The sequence below is a fragment of the Biomphalaria glabrata genome, chromosome 17 (genome assembly GCF_947242115.1).
Source record: "Biomphalaria glabrata chromosome 17, xgBioGlab47.1, whole genome shotgun sequence".
Classification (NCBI taxonomy): Eukaryota; Metazoa; Mollusca; class Gastropoda; family Planorbidae; genus Biomphalaria; species Biomphalaria glabrata.
Genome location: NC_074727.1, coordinates 9,940,103 through 9,961,034, shown reverse-complemented (window position 1 = coordinate 9,961,034; position 20,932 = coordinate 9,940,103). Strand labels below are relative to the sequence as shown.

Below are 20,932 nucleotides of genomic sequence, written 5' to 3'. Positions count from 1 at the left end.
ACTGAATAGGAAAAAAAAATATTTTGGAACTTACATCCTCCATAATGCTGTGGTCAAAGTTGCGCAGGTACACAAATATTGTAAGTACCTGCAGCACATACAGCACCAACAAAACAGCATAGAGCTGTTTGGACGTCTGGTGAACCCACCTGGAGTCAAAGACAAAACGAATTTGAAGAAAAACAATTTTTCAAACAAACAAACAGAGTCTAATTACTAAATTATGTTTGGATCCATTAAGATACAGCAATTAGGGAATACTGAATATAGCACTGAAATATAACTTGTTATAAATAAAACTAATAATATATAAATATATAATAAAACTATTTTAAACATATTTAAACAGAAACTTCTTGTTCATTTTTTCAGAAATGTATTACATTAGACTTTAGAGACAGGAGTGCATGATAGCAGTTGCCTGTTTTGTTAATAGCATAGCATCAAACAAATGATATCAATCAAATTTAATTTTATTTTGGCCACAATATTTTACTCTTGTAAGTAGGGTTATTTGTTTTTTTTAAGGACACCTTTGTTCATGGAGCAGGTTAACCTTTGAACTTGTTCCAAAAAGAAAACAAGAAGAATTCTTATCAACAATATTTTGCTTAATAAAATACAACGAAGACTCTCAAGAAAGGAAATAACGTAAAAATAATAAATTTCTGTCAATAAAATGATGCAACTTGAAAAAAAAAAGCAGGGGGGGGGCCATATTGTAATATTCAATTACCAGTTGTAGTAAAATGGAAAAAATAAAACTCGAGCAATGGCTTTCCTTGTGATGTACACCCATGGTACTTGTGGTTTGGCTTTGGCAAACGTGGAACCTGAAATGGTCAGAGTAAAACAGTTGAAAGTTTAAAAAGAAAAGAAAAAATAATAGAACGTTATCCTAGGATGGCTGATACAAGGTTAGACTACAGACAATACCTCGAATCAAATCCACATCAATATACTCAGTCTTTAAACGAACTTTCTTGGAAGGTGCATTGTGAAGAACAAATGGAGGTTGCTAGAAATAAAATAAAAAAGTTCAATTTTAACAACTAAAGCCAAGAAGCTCAGTCAAAATAATAACAAAGTATTGTTTGGACTTAATATTCATTTTCTTAAAATTTTAATAGAATTTAAAAAAAAAGATGCAATTAATCAACATATGCATCTTAGAAGATCTTTAAAAAAAAAATCAGAACTAAAAAAATTTAATACGTATTTCTGTCCAATGCTTGAGAATTACACTAAAAAGTTTACAAAATTTAAAGTAATCTATTTGTAATTGCTTTAAATTACAAGCTAGCACTTATAAATATTTAGACGTTTTGACCAAAGGATAAGTAGTTCTGTGTTCTTGAACTAAGCAAAGTAGTGCATGTGTGTGTGTGTCAAAAAGGGAGTGTGAGAAGTAGGGAGATCAATTACTTTTTACCTTTTGTAGTTTTTTCTCCACTGACTGTTCCCAAAGTTGTTTGTCATAGGAGCCAATCTGAGAACAAAATCCACAGTTTATTTTTGAAAAAGTATGCAAAAAAAAAAAAAAATATTTAAGAGAGCACATAAAACTTATAGGCAGTCCCAGGAGGTCAGTTGTACTCATCACTTTACAAAACAAAATAGTTTTAAAACTTAAAAAACAAAAGCTTATTTTGAATCAATAATGCAATTAATTTATAATACATCTAGACCAGCAATAATAAATCTGTGCAATTGAAAATATTTGTATTAATTGTGCTTAGTGCAGCTTTCATGCTTATAACATGCTCAGTGCACTATGGTCCAGTTGGGAGGTTTCTGTGCTGCCTTTTCAAAAGCTATTTTTAAAAAAATTTGCTCAAGTCTGAACTCAGGTCTCAAGTCTTCATGATGGAAGGAGGATATATTGGCCACTAACTATAGTTAGTTTCAAATTTTTTAATAAACAACCTAATTTTCTACACAAGGCTGATCTCTCCTTAGCATTGTACATATTCTATATAAAACAAAGTTAATTAATTACCACTAATAGATTAATTAACTTTGTTTTATTTTTTTTTTTATTGATTCATGTTTTATCATTGACACTGAATAATTGAGCAATGTTTCAATGGTCCAAGAATAAAAAGTGGGAGAAAGTACATGTATAGCATTACACCCAGATGGACTGAGTTTGGTTTGGATTGAGTTTGCATAAGTTTTGTAAAAAAAAAATAATTTTTTAAATAATAATATATCACATCTATAAATGGAAACTATATTTTAAGTTTTTTGCATGTTTTTAAATAATTTAATTGAACTCTTTCTCTCCTAATTAACAATACCATCGTTGATTTGACACCATTAAATAAAATTAATTTTTGGCTTTATATACTTGAATTGTTTTCCGATAACCAACAAAAATGTTATTAAGGTTTTATCATAACAAGGTAGAATGTACAAATGTGAAAAATGAAAAAAATATATCAGAATGTGGAAAATAACTACGGAGATAAAAAGTAGAAGCTGCACCTGTTTCAAGCAAGATAAATAGATTTTTTTTTTACATGGTGTTTTTAGTTTTTGTTTTGAACATGAAAAACAGACACAGACAGACACATAAACAAAAGAGGCTTTTAATTTCACCACAGGGGCTGCTGCTAAAAATGACAAAGTACAAGTGTATAAACAGCAAAACCAGTAAAAGTGTGCATTGATATAATGTATTGCAGCCAAATATTTTTTTCCTGAAGAAACGTATATATAAAACTAGAATTTTTTTTATTTCATAGTCATACAAAAAAGAGTTTTCTGTTTTTTCTTAAGAGACTATTTTTTTTAGTAATATTTAGATACAAGTTTGTTAAGGATTTCCTTTTTACACATTAAAATATTTATTATTATTATTGCCAGAGACAGATCTTTATGGAGACAGCTTGCTGCCCAATGCGCCGAACGGCATGGGTGGACTTAAGTCTAAGTAAAAGGAAAAAAAAATAATACATAATTGAAAGCTTCTGTAACAAAGTGCCAGGGTGTGCCTCTAGACATGATCACACTGCTAACAATTTACTTTTGATGCTTCCTTATCAAAAAGAATCATAAAACAATATAGGAACAACTCACCTTTTTTTGATACCATGCTATGGCATTGTGAACATTTTCCATTCCTCCCTATCACAACCTATTTGAGTTGATCGTTCTCGGACAAATAGAGACAAATAGGGACAAAATGTGACCAAAGTTCAGGTTTGAATACAGTAAAGATCTTGTCTTCTCTGACTTGACTGAATGCCTTTGTTTAAACTAAATATAAAGAAAAAGTTTTCTAATTGCCTGTAAAACAGTGAAAAACAAAAATTTAAGGGAGAAATCAAGTTGTAAAGTAACAATATTTTGAGGCTACAAACAGCAGACACTTAATAATGACACTGTTGCCAACTACTTTACTTTATTAATCCCTAATTTTTTTTTAAAGAAATAGGAATTGATGTCTATTGTAATAGTAAGCATTTAATGTGAGACTCATTTCATTGTTGACATTTTGTGTCTATGTTATTATTCATTTTGTGCACAGGAAAAAAAATAATGGAAAGTCCACTTTTAAACCAGAGGGGTCATAAACAATTTCCTTGATGGAGGGTGCTTTTTAACTTTAAAAAAAAACTAATTGAGATTGCTGTAAATAATGCCATACATCGCAAAAAGTTGGGAACCACTGAAGTAGGGGATTGATTGTCATAACAAATTAGATCTATTAGTAAGTGGTACAGATGGTACATATTAACTCTTGACAGATGGATTGGAACAAGCAATACAGACACACACACACACACACACACAATTCTGTTCTGTCATTCTGTGAGAACTAGCTGATGAGATGGCCTATCAGGACATGACCTACGACCTCAAAAGTTCACCAGTTGACCAACATGTTGATCATTATAATAGGACAGTAAGTGGTCTATATAAAACTTATGGGCTAGAAACTAAAATTACTAGAGGTAGATCCAAACACTGAGCAGAATATTTGACTTCAATATCCCTCTAGATCTAGAAGATTTGTGAGAGACTCAATAGTTAAAATGATTTTAAATATTTTTAAAAATTGAAAACTTGCTAGACTTAAAGAGTTTACATATAATAGATCTATCTACATTGTCTAGATTTAGAGTCTAGACTGAGGTCTAAGAGTGACCAGAGATCTAGGTCATCTAGGTTAGGGCTACAAATAATATAAATAAAGTATCATATAGATTCTAATTAATAATAATTATTAATACTAGACCTCTGTCTAGATGATCTAGATCTAGATCCAATAGAGTTGAATAGAGGTGTTTGAATAGCACTGCATAGCCATGGCCATAAAAATAAAGTAATAAACTAGACTAGATCTAGGTCAAGACCCTTTTCTAGATCTATTTCAGTATTTGTTTGAAAATATATCTAGAATCTAGACTAAGATTCCTAAGATCTAGACAGAATCAAGATGTAGATGTAGATCTCTGTCTTTGTAAAACAAAGTCAGTAGCAACATTTTATCAGCTCTCACTCTCACACAGGATAGACATGTACACGCGAGGTCAAATTATTACTCTAAAAATGTCCTGTACTTTGGAGTGGGAATTCCCAACATCACTTATGGGCCGGATAATGGACTGGGATTGTATCTAAGCTGCAGCATTAAAAAGTGTTTTGAAAATTTGACCCGTCAAACCCAAACTAGATCACAAAAATCTAGATAGATCAAGATCAAGATCTATAAATAAAATAGGCTTGTCAAGTACAGAAACAACAAGATTTCTAGATCTACCGATAAATGTTCAGGTTAAAGAAAATGGGTATCTATAAATAATAATAATAACAAGATACAAAAAATTTAAAAAACAAAAACAAAGTATATATATCTAAGAAAGAAGAACTGCACATTTATAGCAACTTCTATCAATACTGTAAGATTTATATATGATTACCACTAATTAATTAATTAGATCTATATCTAATTGGGTTTTATTTATTTTTTTTATTGATTCGTACAACTGTCGAAAGTTTCAACTTCATCCGAGAACGGGAAGTGGGAGAAATAACGTTTACAGAAATCGTACCAGACGGACAGAATGAGAGACTTCTGTAGAAAAAAAAATATACGTCATCTGCTGCTTTAACAAATATAAAGATGGCCGCTGAAACGAAAAACTAGAGTACAATGTCGTCTGTTTCATCTCAGATAATCGATTACGTTGTTATCTGGCGAACCATCCGTGTAATCGATCACATTTTGTCTAGTGTGTATACGCGGTCGCAAAGGGAACTTGGTCATCTCCAACAATAACTTGCTAATGTTTTTATTTCACCCTCTCCAATTAAACAAACAATAATAATGGTTTCTTCAAGTGCGTACGTGTTTTCACGCGCGTTAATGTTACATTTATAATTGGCCACATCCTCGAGTGTCGGAATTAATAATGACAATATTATGCGACCAGGTAGTTTATTTAAAAAAATTAAAAAGCCCCCTGATGATTAGCATGATGATATGCAGTCCAATTTACACCCGTCTGATTCTTGTCTATTAAGATCCCGTTATTCTCAGAAGACAGTGAAATGTGTAGGCCTAATATGTCCAATTTGTATATTTCGGTTTAGTGTTGAATAGACGTTTTGGTGACATTTATAAACAATACTTAAGAGTTGTACATCTCTAAGAGATCTCAAACACATCATTTGCTCGCATTACAACCCCATAACATTCCGAAATTGTGCCTTAACATTTGGTCATTTACGGAACCTAAATCAGCAAGCACTTCTGAAACCTTGACTTAAACAGCATGCACTTCTGAAACATTGACTTAAACAGCATGCACTTCTGAAACATTGACTTAAGCAGCATGCACTTCTGAAACATTGACTAAAACACTCTCCTTTTTTTCTGAATCAACGATTAAAAGACAACATACACCAGTTCGCAACACCGAGGAAGCAAGCACTTGGCTGAAACACTCATAAAGACTAAAACCGACTGAAATGAGCGACTTCTGCTGAAAGACTTCATATAATGATGAAAAAACCGGGCCACGGGTAAAAGGAATTGTATTAAGTGTAGCATCCACATAATTACCTGACATTTAGACTTTGATGATCATGACAATGCACTTTTTCTACAGATTCAGACAAAACAGATGACCATAGACTAGAGAGGGGAAAAAATTGAAACAATCAGTCTGACTTCTAGCCGCTTTTTCTTCACACACAAAAAAACTGCCGAGTCATTTTACACCCACCGAATCAAGGATACCTTAGAAAAACAATATATGTCCAAATATGCTCGCAATGTTATTCAACCTTTTATTGCTAGACAAAGCCATTCCATTTCTAGTCCTTACTTTTTTTTCTCCCTCAAGTGACCTATAACTTGAAATTTGTTCTTTTTTTTTTGAAAGTCAAACTACAGAATAATTTGTGCGACATTGCTGGCCTTGCGACAGGCCAAATCGTTTGCATTTCTAAATCTAGGTGAAAGCAAAACTATGCGAATGACAAATCTGAAATAGCCAGAAGTGATTTAGGCTACAAATAAAAACAGACAACACGCTGCTTCAACCAATTCATTCCATACAAGTATTGTGCGTCAGGTTGTTATTAAAATAAACAAAATCCATGACTCTATGACCAATGTCATTTACGCCGATAAAAAAAAAATAATTTAGCACGCAATGTGACCTACTTTCGACTGCTATATTTTAAGAGAAATTGTTGTCGTGGTCAGATATTTCCTTCATATCTCACACATAACCTAAAACTGTCCTTATCTGGAAACCCCTAAAGGGAAACAAAAAAAAAAGGACAGCCTTGATAGCCTTGGTCACATGAAAACTAATGAGCGAAAAACTTGCAGTGGATTGCTGCTGACTGGAACGATGGTTCCAGTGGTGGACAGGTGTGAAAGAAGATTGTTCCAGTGGTGGACAGGTGTGAAAGAAGATGGTTCCAGTGGTGGACAGGTGTGAAAGAAGATTGTTCCAGTGGTGGACAGGTGTGAAAGAAGATTGTTCCAGTGGTGGACAGGTGTGAAAGAAGATTGTTCCAGTGGTGGACAGGTGTGAAAGAAGATTGTTCCAGTGGTGGACAGGTGTGAAAGAAGATTGTTCCAGTGGTGGACAGGTGTGAAAGAAGATTGTTCCAGTGGTGGACAGGTGTGAAATAAGATTGCTCCAGTGGTGGACAGGTGTGAAAGAAGATTGTTCCAGTAGTGGACATGTGTGAAAGATTGCTCCAGTGGTGGACAGGTGTGAAAGAAGATTGTTCCAGTGGTGGACAGGCGTGAAAGATTGCTCCAGTGGTGGACATGTGTGAAAGAAGATTGTTCCAGTGGTGGACAGGTGTGAAAGATTGCTCCAGTGGTGGACATGTGTGAAAGAAGATTGTTCCAGTGGTGGACAGGTGTGAAAGATTGCTCCAGTGGTGGACATATGTGATGCAAAGACGTCTATTGCTGGGGCAGACAGGGACGATGCAAAGTGAATTTCTCTCTGGGTTTGTATTTATAGCTGACTATCCACTGCAAACACACAATGGATTTAATTTCCAACTTAAAAGAAGAAAAGCACAATGGAAGGTCCATTTCAGCGTTGATTAGCTTCATCCATGAAACTGGATTGCTGTTAGGTCATGGGCAAGGTTCAAGAAATTATATACTGCAATTATACACTACATGAAATAGACTCCAACCCAACTCTCCAGTGCGTGTACACCTAAGAAGATACTCTCCTTTCAACGATTCAAAGGATGCAATGTACTTATGAATCCAAACGCAGACAACAAAAGAGAAGTACTGAAAATAAACATCACCCTCTGTTGTTATTTACAAGGTTTGTGTCATTGGCTGTAGACATTAATAACTGGCTTCAGTCATCGATTGCATGCTCTGGCCTGCACCACTGCTATAACTATCGATCACAACGTTAGTAACAACTCTAGGAAATCAATATTTGAAAGGTGAAAGTCCTTTCTCCTACCTCGTCTCCAAACCTTCCATGAGCATACAAAGGAATCAATATCTAAGGGCGCGGTTAGTAACAATCAGATTGTAGTCATTCCTATATATATAAACATATTACCAACATGGTGGAATGACTAATTGTTTGAGTAATAGTTGTTCTTAAAATTCATTTAGTTGCCAATAACAAAACAAGATTCCCATAGACTTATTACAAATAACAATTTTGTGCTGAGAGTATAAATCTATCTCAGGACAAATAATTTGGTGAAGAGAGTATAAATCTACCTCAGGACAAATAATTTGGTGTTGAGAGTATAAATCTACCTCAGAACAAATAATTTGATGAAGAGTATAAATCTACCTCAGGACAAATAATTTGGTGTTGAGAGTATAAATCTACATCAGGACAAATAATTTGATAAAGATAGTATAAATCTACCTCAGGACAAATAATTTGATAAAGAGAGTATAAATCTACCTCAGGACAAATAATTTGGTGAAGAGAATAGCCACGAGCAAAAGTGTGTGTTTTGGGGGAGAAGACATGTAAAAGAAATCTAATAATTAAAATATTGTTTCTTTTTTTATTTCAACTATGAATACTTTAATTAAACTTACAAAGCCTCCATGTCAAAGTGTGACAGTAAGGGGGTTTGAGTTTGAGTTTTGGGCACATTGGCACAATTTAGGCCATGTCGTGCCCGTAATCCTTCAAGGATTACTCTCCCTTCACATCACCAGAGCTAAATTCCATACAGTTAAATCATTAAAAGCAAGGGCTATTCACAGTTAAAATATTTAGTTGACCAGTTGCTTACAACTTGTATGACCAATACAAAAATGTTTGTTGGAAAGAAGAAATATAAAAACTAACTCATGAGGTTCTAATATTGCTAGGTCATTTACAGGGCTAAAATTGTGTTCTTAGTGACAACATTAAGCTCACTGTCACCACTGCTGCATAAAGTCAAGTGATTGAATGAGAACCTAGCATATGAATCAATCCATAATGCCTAGACCTTACATGCGTACAATAGTGACTCACTGATAGTCAACATTTCAACTGAGGTTATTTTTTCTAAAGTAAAAGCTCCTCCCTTTCCAAAAAAAAAAATGATAGTTGACTTCAAACCTCAGTGAGACTAAACAACGAACACTCTCTTGATGTCACCCTCCTTTCTCTCTCTTCTTTTCCTCCATTCTCTCTCTCTCTCTCTCTCTCCAACATACATGATCACCAATATATCTAACTTGTGTGTAGCCTAGATCTATTTAAAGGTTGGCACTGGAAGAAACAGTCAAGGACAATAAGAACCTTGTCTAGAACTGCGATTAACTTACCAGGTAAAATGCCTGCGGTCATGGGAGGGGGGTGTGGGAAAAAAATTAACCTTCAGGAACAGCACGTGACCCGATCAGCTGTTTCACGAACTAACTAGATTTAGCCTATGTTTCAGGACTACCAGAAATCAAGTACAGAATTTATCAAACGATACATTTTTCCACTCAAGCACTATAGCGAAAACTGCATTAATAAACAGAAACAAATGTTTTAAAATGAAATGAATCGCTAGACTCAAGATATGGAACAACACATGTATAATAGCCTCCTCCTGTCCAGATCACCATATGACTATGTGACTATAGATCTGCTACGAAAACGTAAAGAGATATATTTCAACACGGTACCCTCAGCGCTCCACAAAGGACACTCTCCTCACGAGAGTAGTAGCTTACATTAGAACTCCGTTGTTAAGTTTTTATAATGGGCTCGTTCATGCCGAACCACTTCACACAACAATTCAAGTACGGTCAACACACACAGAACACACAAGACAATAGCGCTTCACAACTGAACATACATTCGCGTATACACTTTTTTTTTTAACATTCATTGTTACATAGTCAAAATCCTTAAGTGATTTCACGTTTCATTGGTCACATTTAGTGATCAAAATGAACTTCGCCAATCCTAACTTCAAAAGATAGAACTAATAGTCACGTCGCAGAGGATTGAAAAACGCAGTAAAAAGAAAAAAGTTGGTCGAGAAACGTAAACAATCTTTAAAGTGTATATGGCATCACTCTGGTAGCTTCACAGAATTAAGGCACATCGAAGCTCTATAGGAATAGTGAAATAACGAACAGATACTCACACACACACGCATGCACAAACACACATTAAATGAACTCTTGTCCAGCCATGTTCAATATCGATCTAACTCACTACACAAAAACACATGAGAGGATGTATTTTTTTTAAAGTAACATTTGTGAGGAAATCTGATGATCCCAAAATGTATCACGAACCCATCAAGTTCTTTCCCCCCTAAGCTAGCTTGTCAAGATTGACCCACTAGATACACAACAAAATGTGCTAAAAGGGAAATAAACGAATCCATGTCGGACTTGTTCCAAACAAACTCGACCTAGACAAAGTGCCGCAATAAACGTACACAAGAGCTCTTACACAAGATTTCTAGCAGCTCATGAAAAAATTTTCCTGGCAGAATGAAACGAAACAAATATGCCCAAGACAATTTCAATGTGACGGCTTCCTTTCTGGATCTAGGCTTTCAAGTTTAGCGAGACCTGGGAACTGTGCTCTCACTTTTAACACCCAGCAGCAGGACAGACAGACGATCGGAATCGGCGGCAGGAGCAAATGTGCACAAGAGAGACAATGTACGCCCCCCCACCCCCTTATTTTTCCAACCCCCACCCCTCTTCATGACAAAGACTAGAGAAACCGAGAAAGAGTTCACATCACACAAATGTAATCCAATTGGACATCGTCCACTTCAGTTGTAATGATGCGTGTACATCTAGAGCTCTGGGAAATGTCTGGCCTTAATAGGACGATTCCCGGAATGGCATAAGTTTTTTATGCAGATCTAGATCTAAACTGTTATTACTTGCCACGTACTTGGAACAACTAAGCCATTTGTATGTTTAAAACTACCAAAATTCAATTTTCCCAAATCAATCTCCGATTAGCAGAACAGTCACGATAATAATTTTGTTAAAGTGCGAAAAAAAAAAGCAATAATAATAAATACAAATGTAGTTGTGTCTGTGTGTGAGTATAAAATTATGAACCCGGATGTCTTTTCCCGTTGTTTGTTTTTTTTTAACGCGGACTAGACACGGTCGATAAATAAAAGAAACATTAAAACTTTATTTTTAAAAATTGACATCTCCTCTCCCCCCCCCCAAAAAAAAAGTATGTGAGTGTGTTTGCAACTCTCAATGATACTGGGCAAGTACAGTGTTAAGCTTTTAGGAACTTCAAACCACCGAGAGATAGACCAAGGGTCACTCTTATAGACATTACCCCACTGTTAGGATTCACACAACTGCAGTTTGAGAATACGTTTTCACTCTGAATAGTAATTTCTTTGCTACCTAGATAACGCCAAGTTTATTAAAGAATACATTAATAACACCCCCCCCCAATTTTCCCCCCAATCAGGTTACAAAAAATGCGAACACAATAAAGGTGAAAGTCGACTGTATGTCAAGATAGGCTCTATAAAGGGCATGACGTCAAAGACCAGAAAGGTTGCAGAGAACGTGACCTGGCCTCGGAGAGATAAACGTGTGATTGGCACTCACCTACACTCGTACTCACCTAGCGGAGAGTACCTAAACAGCTACGCGAGAAACGTTTCACCTGATTTCCTCCCGAGAATTCAAGGGTCTCGTCTACATTACCTACAGTTCGCAGCCTAGGTCAGGTCTTGCAAACTTGGAGTAGACATTAAAGAACAGGACACACAAACTATAACTAGCTACAATATGTACGTGTTTTTATAACCCAACGGTATGAATAAAATATCTCAATGTAACAGAAATTGGGCTACTGTCATTGTTTGGAAAACTATCAAACATGGAGTTGCATTGATATATCAAAATGTTAAATATATTTAGCTGATTCTAAAATTATCCATCTATTTATTCAGAAATTAATCACGAACATTCATAGTCTATTCAAGCTATCAATACATACATCTATGTAAGTGTAATATGGAGACAGTCTGTAGAAAGTCAAGTATCCATCTTTTATTGTGGATGTTAGTACTCAGTGGTAAAACTGAACTTTTTAATCCTTAATTTACTTCGATCTCAAAAACCCAATACATAAGTAACAGACCAAATCCCGTGAAACATTCAAGTACATACTTTAAACTCGTTTATTATGGAGTGATGTTAAGTACTGTATGTTATCGTAAATAGTTTAATATCCGTGAGGAGAGTAGGCCAAACGTGAACAACGCATATTGACTCAAGTGATTGTAGGTACATTCAATATCTTCAAATGGTCTTGAGAATTATTTTTTTTTAATTTAAAATACCACCACTTAATTTTTAAAAAATCGATGCTTATCAAACACTGAAGCATGTAACACTGTTACAGATATAACAAATAGGCCTACTGCCAAAAAATCAGTATACACTGTATAAAAACAACAATTTTAAGATGACCATTTTACCCAAGAAACTTCTAAAAAAAAAAAATGGTTTCTTTATTGAAAATCCTTTTCACACATGACTGCATTGACACCAGTCTCTATTTATAGACCTATCAAGCACACACTGAGAAAAAAAAAAACGTCACTACTTAGATCTAAAGACCGCCTAGAACATGACCGTGTTAATGGCACTCCACGTAATACTAGAAGAACAATTCACTGAACAAAGCCCATGTTTCAGCTAACTGGATAGAACGAAAAGGCTAATAACATTATTTCAGTCGTGTGTAGCCATCAGTCTAGGCGTGGCGCATTCACTATAACAATAAGAAAAATGTAAACGTCTTTTGGCAAAAAAAAAAATGTAAATACGAAGGTCAAAGTATCCATTAGTCTGATGAATTGGTATGTGATAGGCTTGGGGAGGGGGAAGAGGTCAATGAAAATCATCAGGACCTCTCTAGATCTAAGTCAGGGGATAATGGACAGGATCAAGATTCAGCGGGGGGTATGAGTACAGAACATTGCCATGCGACGATATATATAGACACCTTCTCATACAATAAGCCCTATCCCTTGGTTGTTTCCTTATCACCTTCTTGTAATGGGCGACACTAGACAATTACAGACATAAAACCTTACCAGAAAGAGACGAGTCGCAATAGATTTTGTCATAGAACAACTAGTAGACTAGTTGTATAGATACAACAGACGTCCAGAGAATATGCTAGCTACAGTCCAAGGCTGACAAGTACAAACATAACACTGGGCCTGGAGGAGAGCCTAGAGAACTGGAATCATTTCTGCAGGCAGAAAGCAACAGACGAGATGAAATCGATATTTTATGTGTCGGCGTCAAGGCAGAAAAGTGAAAAAGTCAGAAACTGGCATCGACCTCCTTTGTACAGGCTCTCGCTACTTCCAGACCACAGGGGCAGAGATGTATAGTTGCTTAAAAGGAAAAACATTTCACGATAACAAATCACCAGATGGAGAGATAAGGTACTATGTACAAGACTGGCTCTACTCAGCAGTCCAGGGAGTGAAAAGGGGGGGGGGGGAACATGGGATTATTCTATGCAGTCAATGAAAAAAAAAACATTTTCTACATTCGACGGTCTGTGGAAAAAACTCAATGGTCCAGAGAGAAAGACTATCCCAATCCGAATCCTAAATTAATTTAAGCTGAATTTGAATTCTATGAAAGGCGGAAGGGTCTCTGTTACAGAAACAAAGAAAACGATTTTGTGGTGCCTGCGCTAAAGAAGCAGCGACATCATGCGGGTATTGGAGCACACTTTGAGAACTTAGGAATGGACCTTACACATTTAAAAAAAATAAGGTGCGCTAGAGGTTCTGGCAGTGACTTAATGAATAAGCTTATACATAAAATAAACCAATTAATTTCAAGCATGTGGTGAAAAAAAAATAATCAGGAGAAGGAAGTGAATTAACCACGAGATGTTGTACAAAGTATACGGGGATGTCTGTCTTGTTCATTATAGCACTATTCATAAAGACATGGCAACCTTTTTTTTTTTTCAAACTCCGGTAACTCTAGACCGAGTACTAATGGTAAAGTACTATAAAGCATTACACAAATAGTGTCAGGTGACCTGGTAAGAAGAAACACCGACCAGTAGAAATACAACACAACACCCCCAACCAACACCCGTACATAACAGTAGGAATCCCAAAGTAATCAATATCTTCTATTCAAACAAACAATTGGAGATTAGGGCTCGCTGTTGGTCAGACTAGAACACAAACAATATGGTATATGTCAGCCCCTAATGTGGGTCTTGGATGCAGCCAGAGATTCTAGCTAGGGTACATCTCGTTTGTTATTATAAGTACGAAGATCTATTTAGACATTTCTGGGCGAAAGAAAGAAAAAAAACAAAAAACCTCTAAACTACAGAATCGGCATCAAGGAAGTGTGGACTTTAAAAGAAGGATACTGAATATGGCGTACTATGTCCTAGTTTGGTAACAAGTACTAACAACATATAAATTCACGTATATAAACAAAGAAATACATAATCCTACAAATACACATGGATATACCAACATAAATGTATTACCTACTTCACAGGCTGCCAAACATTTCATAAAAGTAAATGCATAGAGATACCCTCATCTTCAATGTGTTCGTCATGACCCGTGCCTACCTCTAATTACCACTGACTTCCTCGACACTCTAATTAACATGTATTCGAAATCAATGAAGCCTAACACTATGTTGGAGGACAATAAAATCTAACCGGACTCGGCTTTATACAATTTAGGATGTTATTCAGAAAACTGCTCTGGTTATATACAGATGTTAAACTGAAGGACGTGTGTTCGAGTCCTGGTGAAATACCGAGCTTTTCGTTCAAAATGACTCGATCAAGTCCCCCTCAAGAGTTCACTCCTGACTTCAGGGACTTTCACGTAGGCTATGGTTCACGGGGCTAGACAATGAAAACACGACTACATCTAGGAAATGTCGTGCTGGCTACACAATATCTTATCTTCTTATATGATACAGTCGTTACTTCAAAAAGGATGATTACGTCCTACGCGTCATGCATGTTAACCAATGACTTAAATTTTGCCAAGTCAATGGTTTTCCTGGCTGGCTCAGGCAACCCATTCCATGCTCTAATAGCACTTGGGAAGAAAAGTGCATTTGTACAAATTTGTCCTAGCATATGCAACAAGGAATGTGCCTTTATCTTTGTGTCTTTCTGAGTATTTTATTACATTTTTTTTGTGTATTTGAAGTTTACGGTTCAGTGTTTTATTTATAATTGCTACTTTACTTTTGAGTCTTCTCCCCTGAAGGCTTCTAAGTTTAGTGATTTTTCAAAAGGTCTTACTCTAGTCAAATGTGAATATGCGTTAGTTATGAATCCCATTGCTCTATTTTGTGTCAACACTAGCTCACCACTGACCTAGAAACGAGCCTCGTAACAAATGACAGGGATTGGATCAATAGTTAAAATGTAGTTGAAAAAGGAAGGGAAGAGGCTTGGCATGGAGTAACTTTTGGAAAATAAAAAGGCAGTGTAAGATATTTGAGATTTTGGCACATCGGCACAATTTAGGCCCTGTCGTGCCCATAATCCATCAAGAGTTATTCCCCTTTCATAGCTCAAGAGGCAAATTTTTATACGGTTAGGTCATTAAAAACAAGGTTCATTCACAGTTCAGATGGTAAAAATAGTGTAAAAAAAAGTATTAATTTAATAAAAATCTGTTGTAAGACATATACCAGTTTAAAGATGACGATAAGATGCTATGAAAAATAATTACTGTAGACGAAAGAAGATGATGAATGTTACAAATGGAAACTAGACAGGGAAGCATTATACCAAGTTTAATGAAGTGGAGACTTGGCTTGAAAGAGAATGAACATTCTAGATAGAAGTCGAGCACACCAAGTCGTAACAGTGATAAAAGTAATGGCCACTTGACATTCGGAGACTTGACACTCGATGTTACCAAGCTATATCAATGACTAATTGGTTTGGTATTCCTTTCAGTGCATTCTATGCCTATACGTTAAGATGGTCGGAATGTTGAGCCCAGCATTGTTATGAGCTTGGCCCAGGTAAATTGCCTATCAGAATGTGTTTACAAAATCCATTTCAAAATAAGCAAACGTTTGGACACGAAAATATTATTTTAATTACGAGCTTAGATAATTAGGTATATTATGAACTAGTGTGTAACAACATTTGGAATGACAAACTCACATACAATTAACTAAGGACACACTGGAATGACAAACTCACATACAATTAACTAAGGACACACTGGAATGACAAACTAGTGAATCTGCAACACAATGAACTAAGTAAAAAGTAATGTATAATCGCTCGTTCCGCCTTTTTGCTGTATTGCAGCATTCTACTTTTTTTTTAATGAATTTCGTCCTTAGCGGTGCCCTAAAAGTTGGACACAGTGACACAATACTCGTGTAGAATAGGCTCCAAGTAGAAAAATACACACGTCCTCAAACTCTCCCTTAACGTGACCCCCCCCCCCCCCCGATCGAAGGTGCCGCCATTAAGCGTAATTCTTTTGTTTTGTTTAGTGTCGAGGAGACTCGTACAGGCTAAGCTACAAATCCAATTAAACGAATACGCCACAGATAATGCTTGACCATGAAGTGACCTTTCAACCTTCTACATGATGTTAGGTAGGCCACCCTGCTAACAAACACGCCAATTTAACATGGCGGGGCCAACTGGACTTAGAAGAAGGCTCGAAATAAAAAGAAGCACAAAGAAAAAAAAAATCTTATTACTACCGGTATATCATTTGTAATAGGCGAGTAAAAAAAAAAGCATTAAACTGTCTAACTGTGACTGATGACTTTCTAAAGAAAACAAATATACTATTTTAAACAAAATATATATTTTTGTTTACATATCGGCCTAGAGCAGTGTTTCCCAAACTTTTGACTAAAGGTGTACCCTTTTATAATTTGTGTAACACGCAGAGTACTAGAGTACTCCTCGCCTAGTGTCTATGAGAATAACGAACATAATAAATGGGTATTTAAAAAAAAAACAGCTTGTTAATGAGGTTAAACGCGTACCCACTCCAAAGTCTTCCGTACCCTTGGGGGTACACGCACCACGCTTTGGGAAACACTGGTCTATAGCCAAGCAAGCAGACAAGAGACATAATGAGGCAGTTTGTAGCCTACCCAAAGAATGGTAGCCTACCATTGACGTGTAAAGCTTCATCAAAGGGAAGACAAAGTTTGTCAACTTTATGAAGACTAGAGTTAGGCAGTTGACGTGCATTAGAGTTGGCATTGCTTATACTTAACAACAACAACAACAACAACAAGGGAAGAGACAAATGTCGTCCTATTTCTAGATGAAGATCTCCCCTGCCCTCAAATCTGCATGTTAGACAACACGAGGAAGCGTTCAGTTCAGTCTTGTGTTGGTGCGTGCGTGTGTGTCCAGGCCATGGGGAAGTAATGAACTAAACCTTACCAACGTATCGTTACGTTCAACGGTAGGCCATTTGGGCAGCTCCCTTCCCACCCCTTGCTGTACAATTGTGTTTTAGAATTGCGACAATAATTAGAAGTAAACAGGCAAACATCGTAGCACGGAATTCAGCAATCGCTGGAATGCCGAAACCTGACACTACACAACACTTCATTATAACAGTTGCACACTAAACAAATTAATAACTAAATATTGTGTCTTTGTGAACATCTTCTTTAGACATAGGCAAACTAGGCAGCCGTCTAGGCTTTCCAATTAGTGTGTGTGTGGGGGGGGGCCTCGAATAGGACTTTAAAAAAATTAGAAAAGAAAAAAAAATGCAAAACTTTGATTCATTGATAAGATCTGAAACCTAGTATATAGCGCAGCATCACCATGACTATGTTTACTAGTCTAACTCTTGCCTCTACTTAAGAAATGACATGTATTGCAATAAATTGCGTATTGTTTTCCAATATTTTGCTGTTTCTTTTTAATTATTTTCATTCATTTAGGGGCCACCGAATTTACTTCGCCAAGGGCCTCCAATTATCCGAGGCCAGCCCTGCTTCAACTCTGCAGTTATTGAGCTAGAGCTAATGCTGTTCACAAGTTCATGCGAATATGCCACTTAAAGCGTATCTAAATGAAAACATTAGTCATCGAATATGTACGCATTAGCCAAAAACAATTGTACATAATTTATCGCGCTGAATAGGGTGGGTGTCTTCAGATCTAGGTAGAAAACTTCTAGAAACTCCCGAAATCGATGTACCGCAGCAACTGTCATTGAATGTATTGTGCGTGTTTCATTTCTCTAGTAGTCTAGATTTAACAAAGAGAAACAATGCTTTTCAATTAGATCTAGACTAGATCAAGAATAGAATCTACTTTCTAAATCTATACAATTTCAAGTAACCATGGTCGCCATGGACCTAACTAAAACAAAACAATAACCACAATCTTAATAAAAAATACTCAACGCATTTACCATTTAGAAAGTATGCCCTATAAATCTTGATATCAAGATCTAGAAATCTAGATCTATAATATAGTAGACGTAGACATTGTCGAGACTGAATTGATTAATTAAATTAAGAATCAATACAACTAGTTATTGATCTGAAAAGATCAAGAGATTCTATAAGTGATTAAAACACTATAGATCTCCTATACCAAAAAATTAAATAAAGGAACATTTTCACGTCATCAGCACTTTTTAAAAAGATAGAGTCTAGAATAGTCTAGATCTATTATCTAGTTAATCTAGCTCTGGATCAGTATGAGTTATAGATCAAACAAATTGGACATAATTACACTTCGAGAGATCTATCTAGTCTTCTACCCGATCATGAGAACCAAGACACACATGAGTTAGTACACTAGGAAATAAGACGTTGTCAGAAATCTTACCCAAATCAGACTAGGACGTACACATAAAAACTGTAAGGTAGACCCACGAGGGGAAACTAGTCCATCCTTCCAGAAAGACAGCGACGCATATGAATGGAAAATTTCACAGGCAGCCTTTTAACGTTTTTAATAAAACTAGGTCAAAAGTTATAAATAGCACAGCCTGGGGTATCAGCGAACCAGCTGTTCGATCGAATATTTTTTTTTCCTTTCATGTTTTACAGTGTTGGCTGATGCAGGCATAGCCTTACAGCGTATAGTATTGTTACAAATGAACAGTGATAGGTAGAGGTCAACGTATGACCCCGGCGAGATGACACAGCAGCTAGTGTTCCCTGGAATCTACATGTATAAACAAAGACAGGATGTGACGTGTCCACACGTGTTGTTCCAGGGGACGAACAGATCTAAGTAGGGGGACAGTTACTAATGAACAGTGACAGATAAAGGTCACTACGTGTGACCCCGACTTGATGACACTGCAGCCGATGTTTTCTGGAATCTACGTGTATAAATAAAGACAGGATGTGACGTTTCCTGACATGTTATTCCAGAGGATACTAGGAGTGTTTGTGCATATTTTGAAGAAGCGATTAGGGACTCTATATAAGCCAGAAAGTTAATGTGAAAGTCAGTCGTATGGAGTCGTATGGAGTCGTGAGTGAGCCGTTACAGTCGATACAGACTATGTAAGACGTGTGCGGCTCTGTGGAAGAGAAATGTGTACGACTCGATGCAAGTTAACTAGGGTAGAGTTAACTGGAGTGGACTACTGTCGTTAAAGTCTATACAGCGAACTACAGTGGACTTGAGCCGTTACAGTCGATACAGTCGATGTAAGACGTGTGCGGCTCTGATTCGGTAGACTTGAGTACGACTTGGTTCAGCTTTGGGAGACCTGGAGCGACACTGGGAAGTGTGTCGTTGGTCTGTTCTGTGGAATACGGCTCGAGGAAAGTTGAGAAGAGATGAATTGCAACGAAGTATAGCTAACTGTAAACTGACAGATATTGTACAGTCTTCTACGCTACATGTTACAGTAACGAATTGTTAGAGTTAATAGTCATTAAAGTTATATGAAACTGAAAGTTTAGTCGTCAAGTTCTTTGCTGTGTTTTTATTTGTGTGCCAACTAATACATCTAGCCAGAAAATTCAGAAATACGTAACAATTGGTGTCAGAAGTGGGATCTTTCTGGCTAGAATGTATTCCACAAAACTTCTTAATGAACTTGACATGAAAGAACTTAGACAAGAGCTTCGAGAAAGAGGTCTACATCTTAACGGAAATAAGGAAACGCTAATAGCACGTCTAAGACAAGCCCTGTTGGAGGAAGATGAGAATCCGAACACTTGCCAATTTGAAATCAAACCTAATACGATGGAGCTCCTGAGAACTTTGCAATACAAAATGAGCTCGGTGAATGAGAGCATTAAGGAGATAGAATCAGAAATCAACACTCGATTTTCTTCATTTAACCATTTGATCAAAGCCATGAATGAGAATGAACAAATAGCTACCACGCCCAACAAGACAGAAGAACAAATAAAAGATCAAACGAGAATCATGATGAACGAGCTACTGAACACTCAGCAGTATCAGATTGAGTCGACAGATGAAAGAGCTATACCATTGATGAACATCGAACGATTGTCCAACCAAGAATGTGGCGATACAGACAATTACGATAGGGATGCTGGTGATGGCTGTGCTGTCTGTGACTGTGATAGTAAACCAAACGAATGTGGCTCACAAGAAATGAAAAGAGACGGTAGCTGTTACTATTTCAACGAAAAGCAGAATGAGACCGCTGAAGAAACAATAGAAGAGACCTATAGTTTGACCGAAGCTTTAGCTACAGATATACCTGATATGAGTACCTCAACCAGCCAAACAGATCAAGACAACGTTGGGTCTGCGTCCAAGCCTGTTGCTGTGGGCCTTAAAGACTTCTGTCTTCTATCTGCCAGTGTCTACGAGAGGAACTCGAAGCTTGATTACTGCAACAATGCGTTTGACAAGAACTGTACGTACGTAGCTTTACAAGAAGACTGTGAATGCCAAGAAATACACCAGCAAGGTCTGGACTTAACAGA

At 36.5% G+C, this 20,932-nt stretch overlaps 1 protein-coding gene across 18 annotated transcripts in view; it reads right to left on the bottom strand.

The window, feature by feature from the left end:
* LOC106063654 (protein PHTF2-like) overlaps positions 1-20,932 on the bottom strand; it is a 72,778-nt gene that overhangs the window by 19,895 nt on the left and 31,951 nt on the right. For 8 of the 18 annotated variants that reach the window (XR_008775740.1, XM_013222085.2, XM_056016483.1 and 5 more), the window contains exons 1-6: positions 18,837-18,949; positions 3,082-3,261; positions 1,433-1,489; positions 937-1,018; positions 737-833; positions 35-149 (exon numbers count right to left, since the gene is read on the bottom strand). Coding sequence is in view for 17 of the 18 variants with exons in the window: in XM_013222085.2 (XP_013077539.2) it covers positions 35-149; positions 737-833; positions 937-1,018; positions 1,433-1,489; positions 3,082-3,123 (393 nt within the window). In the remaining variant the exon portion in view is untranslated. Of the gene's footprint in view, positions 1-34; positions 150-736; positions 834-936; positions 1,019-1,432; positions 1,490-3,081; positions 3,292-4,243; positions 4,536-10,424; positions 10,575-13,068; positions 13,332-18,836; positions 18,950-20,932 lie in introns of those variants that run through there. The other 10 variants (XM_056016476.1, XM_056016478.1, XM_056016475.1 and 7 more) reach the window with 6 other exon arrangements.